Consider the following 8,980-nt stretch of genomic DNA (forward strand, 5'->3'; position numbering starts at 1 on the left):
TAATTAAGGGATTTATTTTCCTATTTTATATAGTTGTCAAATCATTGTATAATTAGGAGATACTTTCCTAATCCTTTACTGTGTCTAATTCCTTGTAAAGCACTCATGTAAACTCTTATATATACCTCCTTATAAAGAAGAATAAAATAAGAACCTAACATATTCAAAACCATATTCATATTTTACCATGGTATCAGAGCAATCGATCCTCGGTTGTCTCTAAATTCTCATATCAAAATTTCTCCTCCCTTCCTCTTCAAGGGGGGGAGGGGGAGTGAAAAGGATCTGTTTCTCTTTCTCATGGAGATTTTGCCTCTTTCTTGACTCCGACATACCCTTCTCTTCAGGAGGAGAAGAGGATTGAAGAGAAGTTTCTATGTTCTTAAGCCGTGTTCATAGGGTTTCTGTGTTCTTAGCCGTGTTCACAGGGTTTTTGTGTTCTTTAAACTCCTCATATCAAATTTCTCATATTTTTCCCCAAATCCAAATCCCTCAAATCTAAAGTCCTCAAATGCCTTATCTCAAATTTCTCATATTCAAATCCAAATTCCTCAAATCTTATACACATACCTCTCAAATCCAATTCATACATCAAATTCCTCAAATCAAATTCCTAAATCAAACGGTCGGTCGCCAGTGGAAAGCAACCAGCCCCCCCTTAGTTCTTCGAACATGGAGAATCTGCTTCAAAACTACCAGTCGCCAGTGGAAAGTGAATGGTAGTCAGAGAAGCTGTTTCAAACCGACCGGTCGCCAAAATCTAGCGACCGGTCACCAGAGGAAAACGATCAGTTTTCTCCACGCTGTCAAAATCAGGAGGAGGAAATTGAACCGTCTTATGAGATTTTGCCCGCTTCAGCTCCAGTACCACACCAATCACCTGCTGAGGAAGTCATTTAGTGTGCCGGCTGACACATCCATTGAGATGAATCACAAGTTGTGTGAAGACATGGACCAAGAACCAACTAATAAGGAACAGTATCAAACGCCTTGTTGGAAGGTTGATATGCCTGGCACACACAAGATCAAATAGTGCATATACTGTGAGTGTGGTTAGTCAGTTTATGCATTCACCCAGTGTTTCTCATATGAATGCTGTTGATCGAATCTTAAGATGCTTAAAGTCAGCCCTTGGAAAGGTTTTAATGTGATCAAAACATGAAGATCTTGAAGTTTTCATATATACATATGCTGATTGGGCTGGGTCCATTACAAATAGACGCTCTACTTTTGGTTACTTTACATTCGTTGGAGGTAACCTAGTCACTTGGCGGAGTAAAAAATAAAATTTGGTTTCTCGATCTAGTGCAGAAGCAGAGTATAAAGGAATGACTCAAAGAGGTTGTGAATTATTGTGAATCGGAAGACTCTTGACAGAATTGGATTTCAAGCCAGAAAAGCCAATGGAGTTACATTGTGATAACAAGTCAGCTATTGATATTGCCCATAATCTAGTTCAACATGATCGAACCAAACATGTTGAGGTGGATAGACATTTTATCAAATAAAAAATTGAGAAGAAGATCATCCGCCTACCATTCATAAAATCAGAAGATCAACTGGCAGATATCTTAACCAAAACTGTTTGTGGTAGAGTATTTCATGACTCACTTATCAAGTTGGGCATTTGTGACGTATATGCACCAACTTGAGGAGGAGTGTTGAAGTGAGTCTCCTAATTAATCAAGGAGATTTATTTCCTTGATTAATTAAGGGATTTACTTTCCTATTTTATATAGTTGTCAAATCATTGTATAATTAGGAGATACTTTCCTAATCTTTTACTGTGTCTAATTCCTTGTAAAGCACTCATGTAAACTCTTATATATACCTCCTTATGAAGAAGAATAAAATAAGAACCTAACATATTCAAAACCATATTCATATTTTAGCAGTATTGTGAGTTCGAATATTTATATATATTTTATGAGACGACCCCTCACACATAAAATCCTGGTTCCGTCATTGATCGCCACCACATATTACAATTTGAATGGATTAAGAACACTTACACATTGACACGCCACTTAATAGTTGCCCACAATTTTCCTACACAATATACTCTGTTTGTTCATGTTCATTAGTGGACATTATCTGTAAACTGAGCTCACTGCCACATACTTCCAAGTCCAGCCTCACACACACAGCTGCGAGGACCAGCGGTGATAAGACTTGTGAGAGAAATTCACACAGAGCTCTACAGCATTTAAGACAACGCTGTGAATATAGCTGTGAGAGCAATTCACACTCCAGCACATATACAATGCCAAAGCTTTGAGAGCAATCAACACCACAGCGATGAGGATAAGGGCAAACAACTCGTGAAAGAATAGATTCCCAACTGATAGAATTTGTATTCTTTCGTTCTCTTCTTGTATAAGTTGAATATCAAAGTTTTGTCTGATCGTTTGTAAAGCGAGCCCTTCATCAAATATTATAATGAAAGTTTGAATAAGAATCCTTCTTTCCATTTTGAGCTCTCTGCAGGATACCTTTCATACAACCAACGGATCCTTGGGATTATATTTTAGGAAGTATCTTAAATTACCTTCAACAGAAAAATTACTACAAATAATAGATTAGCTTTGTTCTGCCATAACATCAAATATTAAATTAAAGTTTGAATACAAATCCTTCTTTACATTTTGAGATCTCTGCAAGAAACCTTGAATACAACCACTTCAGGCCAGTTCAAGTGAGAGTCTTTCTTAAGATCACGCATTTGTTCATGTCGCTCATGTTTGGGTTATGTATAATATTAGCTGTTTCAGTGCTATCTTTATACACTCTTATGGTGCTTATTATTTTTTAATAAAGCATCTCTTCTAAAAAAAGGGGTTAGATTATGCTGCTTCATCAATTTAACAAAAGATCAAAGGGTCAAATTGATGAAATGTGTAAATTAGTTGAATATTAAAATATCGGGGCATAAATTGACGAAATTGAAATCTCATGGAAATAAAATTCTGTTAACCTTTTTATTTTTATTTTTTTCTTTTAGGGAGGGTGTCAAGGGGTTCCATTGCATCCACGAGGGCTTTCCAAGGCCAAAGCAGGGCCTTTGATTAATTATTATTTTACCCCAAGAATGGGCACTCAATCTTAATTTATCCATGGAATTGAAAAATTTCTCACTTAACCCCTAGAATCACTGAAATTTTTTGAAATTTTCTCATTTCACCACATCTGTTTATTTTTGTCCACAATACCATTTAATTCGCCGACATGGCATGGCATGTGCATTTTAGTAATTCTAACTATTAGAAAGTTTAAAATCCAAATTAAACATACAAAATAGATTTTAAATATTTTACACTTATTTTTGGGTTAATTAACTACACCCCAAACCCATCCCTCCCCTACTTCCCCAATCATCGTCAGCCACCATCACCCAAATCCAGTAGCCCCCACCCATGTCCAATAATACGATTAACTAAAAAGATGCACAACCAAACCAAACAGCCGAAAAAAAAAAATACGCTACACATCACAGAATCAAACAAAATCACAAGAAAATCATCCAATTTGCAAAACCTATATTAAAAACTAAGGGTACACAACACCCAATGAAGAACCTCAAAAATTGAGCTATAAAAAAATGGAAATAAAACAGACCCATATGTTGATACATCATCTATGTTTTTTTTTTCCCGACCAGACGTATATAAATTGTTATTTATTTGATTAATACTGTTATCATCTGTGTCCATGTGTATGACTGGAGTTTTTCAGTTTTTTTATGGAGATTAAAACTTTTGGTGGGTTATTTCTGGGTGTTGCTGCGTTTGGGGGTTGACAAATCGGACCCAACTGGTTCCAACCGGTTTCAATTCCGGTTTCACACCGTACCAAACCGGACCAGACCAATTATTTTTTTTTTTTACAAATTTTTTAAATCCAATGCTATATTTTTAATTTTATAATTAATATTTTTCTAAGTTCAACTTCAAAAAATTTATCATGAATTGGAATGATTTGTTAATTTTCAAACCCAAAAAATAACTTATAAAAATTAAAAAATTAATAATTCTGTTCAAAATCGGAACTCATCATAACTGAACCAACTAATTTTTTTTTAAAATTTTTACTTGAATCGAACCAAACTAGACCGATTAAATAATACCGATTTCAATTCTAATTTGAGGTAAGAATCGAACTAAACCGAACCGTGCCCACCCCTAAGGTTAAGTATGGGTAGGAAATTAGGGGTTTGGGTTGGGAGGGATGAGGGTGATCTAGAGTTGGGGAGGGATGGGTCTGTTTAGTTAACCCCAAAAACAAAGTTTAAAATATTTAAAATATTTTTTTAAAAATATAATTTGGATTTAAAACTTTTAAATAGGTAACATTATTAAAATGTTCGTGCCATGTTAGCACACTTAACGGTATTGTATATGGAAATAGACGGAATTGATAAACTGAGAAAATTTTAGCAATTTTTAGAGATTCTGGGAGTTAAGTGAGAAATTTTCAGTTATAGGGGTTAAAGTGAGACTGAGCACCCATTCATAGGGCTAAAACAATAATTAAACCTATTTTCTTTAAAAAGAGATGGTTCCAAGTGGTTCTAAGTAGGGATCATCATTTGACCCGCGACCTGAACTAAGTAGCCTAAGGCCCGATGGGACAAAGCTCGACCTAACTCCAAAATTAAAAATGCCCGTAAAGTCCCTGCCCAAACCCAAAAATTTTGCTCTAAGGCACCAAAGAAGTGTCCAATGCTCAAAAGCAATATACGTGCCAAGAGGTTCCAAGGCACCCATGGATGGTTTCCATGGGTGAGAATAATGGTTTTTGAAAACGCTCTTTGGATGAAACTTTATTGTTGGCTTGGGATGACCCACTGCATTGTTTAGGAGTGATTGGCTTGGCTATGAACAAAAATAATAGAATATCGACGGATGCTATATAAGCTTTAGGGCATCATTTCCTTTGAAACTGGTTTTGCAACGACAAGTTCTAGGAAATGATATTCTTATTTTATTTATTTTTTAGATAATGACGACATTACAAGGAAAACTTATTACATATGAAATAAAGAGATACACTCTAGCCATGGCGGATGGAAAGAGACTAAAGCCCGTTTGCCCGCCGAACCCTAATCCCACTTGAGACAGAACTCATGGGTTTATTAATTGAGTCTAAAAAGTAAAGGAAAACGATAACTTAGGTAAATCCAAGATTTCAGGTTTATCAATTAAATTTAAAAAGCAAAGGATGATGTTGACTTAGGTAAATCCAAGATATTCTCTAGGAATCCTAAATTATGAATAGCATCCTCTGAAGCTGATCTTTCTTGCAGAATTTGAATGCCCATATACCTGCGGCAAAGAACAAAAATTGAAAGGGATGAAAATGAGCAATATGGAATAGAGTTGATTAAAAACAAGTCATTAACCCAAATAAATTAGTGAGAGAGTTTCTAGTTTTTGCAAGTCTGTACACATACCTGCCTAACATCAGATAGAAACCCTGAGGGTGGCTCGCTGGTGTGGAAGGGAATGTGGAGCCATCAACAACGCGTAATGCATTGATCCCTGTAACACGGAAATCATCATCCAGCACCTTCCCGACAAGGCATCCACCATGGTAATGCCAATATGAGGCTACTGAATCTCGGCAAAATGTTTCGAAGGCTGCATCATCTGTTTGGTTTTCAGGCAAAGGTATTCCCAAAATATTAAAACCGTCTATACCGGGCAAATCTTCTACTTTATATGGTTCCAATGCGTCTGTACTTAAGACCTCACCAAGCTTCTTCATGCCACTAACACAATGAGAAAGGTCCGTCGAATTCGAATAGTAGTTGAATTTCACATTTGGACCGACTCTCACATCAGAGGATGAATTCAGCGTGACAGTACCGTGAGATAAAGGTCCTGGAACTTTGTTTACAATGTGAGCGAAAGTCTGATTTGGCAAGGGATAAGATGTAGTTGGGAAAAAACTGAAGGGTGGAGTATCAAATGGCAAACTCGAGAGAGAACATTGGTAGAAATCACTTGTAATGCCTAGAACAGTTACAGTTGAGGCTTCTATTGGATTTGGGGGCAAAATGTTAATGAAATTACGAGGATTGTCATATATATACTGCCCGACGTATGGATGGGAAGCAACAACTGAAATGTTCAGAGATGTTAGGTATGACTCTGGGCCAACACCACTAAGTAGTAGAAGTTGAGGGGACCCAATTGGCCCTGCACTCAATATAACTTCTCCCTCACCACGTACAAATGCCTGATGAGTCGTTCCATTCGAATCAGTATATATAACTCCTATAGCTGTCACACCTGCATTAATGAATAACTTCATATTAATGAAAATGTTATTAATTTAGGAGTGCAGAATGACAAACTAACACAGAAAGCAACATACCTGATGTGTTGGAAGAGAAGATGATCTTCTCAACTGCTGCTTGAACTGCAACTCGCAAGTTGTTTGGGTCTCCTTTATTAAGAAGTTCGTCAGATGCATGTCTGGTTCCGTTATTGTCAAAAGTTGAGCCCGTGAGTCGTGTTCCTGCTAGGTGATCCACACTAAATCCATTGTTTGGAAGAATACCGGCCTCCAAGTATGCAGTTCCTATAACAGTTTGCCAAGTTTGCGAATCTGGCTCGAACACAATAGTGTCTTCAACCCACTCATATGTCTGATTAACCAAATCCATGTCCCATTCAATTCCTGTCTGATTAAAGAATGAGGTGTTAGCTCTGACGTAGACACCGGCATTGATCATGCTTGTGCCACCGAGCACCCTGCCCCGTACGTTATCAATACCATCTTCGGACACGAACCTTTCGACTGGTGTCTTTCCATCATCTTCTTGCTGGAGATTATATACAAACCCATCTGATGTCAAGAGGTTTGGATATTCTGTAGGAAGACTGCCCCTTTCTAGAACAAGCACTGAGTAGTTTGCTGATAAAGTTGCTGCCAATGGACACCCTGCTGTTCCTCCGCCAACTATAATGTAGTCATATGATCCTTCCAATTCTGGATCCGTGGCGTCGTACACAAAGCTCAGGTAGCTAAAATCTGCAAAATGTCAAGACACGAATAGTTTTTAAAAGTATAGCACATGCATCTACGTAAGCGAAAAAAGTGTATAACAGAAAAAAGTCTTTCCATCATCTTCCTGCTGTGCATCTACGTACACAAAGCTTGTTTCTTACACACTTTTTTCTGTTTTCTTTTTCCTTTGCCTTTTTTTATTTTATTTTTATGAATTATAGGGAGGAAGTACTTACCATGAGAAGAAGTATTGGCAAGAGACTGAACCTCTGAATATTGAAGATGAAGGACAAAAAGGTGCAACACCAATAGTATAGCTGACATTGTTGATATCACCATGGTTGATGAAGGCAGGCTCTCCCTTCTGTGTAATTTATAGAGGGTAAGGCTTAGTAAGTTGAGTTAAAATAATGATTTCAACAATCACATGATAAAATGATGACAAAACAATGAACATGGAGGCATTTAAAAAGCATATATTTCTGAAATATGAAGATTTTCCCGAGTACCTAGGGATTTTTGTGTTGAAATGAATGCATTATTTTTCATGTATCTCATTTTAAATCACTCGATTTCAATAATACACATATAACAAAAATAAATATTCGAAGTCGGTACATTAATTCTATAAAATAATATTTTAAAGTAGATATAATAAGATTTAGATAAATAAAAAATACTTTAACAACATATTCGGGGGTTGTGCTATCGAGCTTGACACCTGTATTATACATGCAGGAAGCTCCAAATGACAATCACATCTCTATTTCCGTGCAAAGGAGGTAAATTGTTTTTACAATATATTTGCAATGTCTTAGCTCCATATATAGAAATAATATATGTACCCATTATTCTGTTAGGCTTTTTTTTTTTTTTTGTTCAAGGTAATTCATTTCATAAAAATGAAAGGGATTACACAATCAAAAAAGGAAAAATAAAAACCAGCCCAACACTGATAGATACAAGGCCTCAGCCCAACAGAAATAAAAAAACCACATAAAAGAAAACCCTAAACAAACATCTAGCCCAATACAAACACAAAGGAAGAACCCTAAATCTGAGAAGCTACAGCCGCCACTCTCCTCAAGCCGCGCCGCCGTCGCAAATCCACAACCACCAGAGATGAGTAACCAGTAACCAGACAAACCAATGCTTAGAACGGAGAATGGTGGTGGACAAACCACCCACGCAAAGAGAGCTACCATAATCCTAGAAGCTAGTGCAAATAGCACTTTTGAAGCCTCCTCAATCATGGAGCCGAGGAGCAGTGGCTGGTGGTTGAGATCTTGGGTCGGGACACAGCCGGAGGGAATGTGTGGAGGACACCATAGCAGAGAAGGGGCAAGGGATGTAGAGGTGAGAAGTGTAGACTGGAGAACAACATTTATGGATGGGGAAGACAGAGGGTTTTCCAAATTTGGGTAAAATTTTGGGAGATTTAAGATGAGGGTGAACATGGAGAGATAAAGAAAGTCAAACATGGGGGAAATCAGAGGGATGGGAAGGAGTTGGAGAGAAGATACAGAGAGGTAATGAGCAAAAACAAGCAAACAGAAAAATAACATAAACTCTCGCAGAGGAGAGGAGGAACTTGATCGGTTCATAATTGTATATTATTTCTTACCCTTCTAGCTTATGATTTGGTTATGTTTTTGAGTTAAACTTGTGCTTTTAATCCTTTTTGTGTTTATCTTTCAGTTAATTGAGCTTTAGGTAACAATGATGGCTTTGGAGAACATAATTCATGCAATTCAAGCATGTTAAGGCCTAATTTGGATGAATTGATGAAGAGCTTAAAGACAAATTCATTATGGCTACAGCCCCCTGCCAGTCCAGTTCCGTAGGTCATATTGCAAGCTTTGTTTCAGCAACCTACATAGCTCGGATGAGGCCACATTCTTCATGAAAGTTTCTCCAATTGGTGTGTACTATAACATATCCAAAATTCAGCCCAATTGGATAAATCTGG

The 8,980-nt window shown here is 37.1% G+C and overlaps 1 protein-coding gene across 1 annotated transcript; it reads right to left on the bottom strand.

The window, feature by feature from the left end:
• Positions 1 to 4,957: 4,957 nt before the first annotated feature.
• Positions 4,958 to 7,350, bottom strand: LOC110752517 ((R)-mandelonitrile lyase 3). Its single transcript, XM_021953190.2, has 4 exons — positions 7,248 to 7,350; positions 6,376 to 7,035; positions 5,450 to 6,290; positions 4,958 to 5,321 (listed from the first exon to the last, which is right to left on the bottom strand). The coding sequence occupies exons 1-4, from the start codon at positions 7,348 to 7,350 to the stop codon at positions 5,204 to 5,206; spliced, it is 1,722 nt and encodes a 573-aa protein (XP_021808882.2). The 3' UTR covers positions 4,958 to 5,203.
• Positions 7,351 to 8,980: the final 1,630 nt, after the last annotated feature.

This window comes from Prunus avium, chromosome 1, assembly GCF_965620075.1.
Source record: "Prunus avium chromosome 1, drPruAviu1.hap1.1, whole genome shotgun sequence".
Taxonomy (NCBI): domain Eukaryota; kingdom Viridiplantae; phylum Streptophyta; class Magnoliopsida; order Rosales; family Rosaceae; genus Prunus; species Prunus avium.

What these genes read in the sequence shown, in the direction of transcription:
- LOC110752517 (XM_021953190.2), bottom strand. Translation starts at nt 7,350, where the DNA reads ATGGTGATATCAACAATGTCAGCTATACTATTGGTGTTGCACCTTTTT. An exon ending in CTTCTCTTCCAACACATCAG is followed by an intron (nt 6,291 to 6,375) that starts GTATGTTGCTTT and finishes TCATTAATGCAG; the next exon opens with GTGTGACAGCTATAGGAGTT. An exon ending in TTCTATCTGATGTTAGGCAG is followed by an intron (nt 5,322 to 5,449) that starts GTATGTGTACAG and finishes TCTTTGCCGCAG; the next exon opens with GTATATGGGCATTCAAATTC.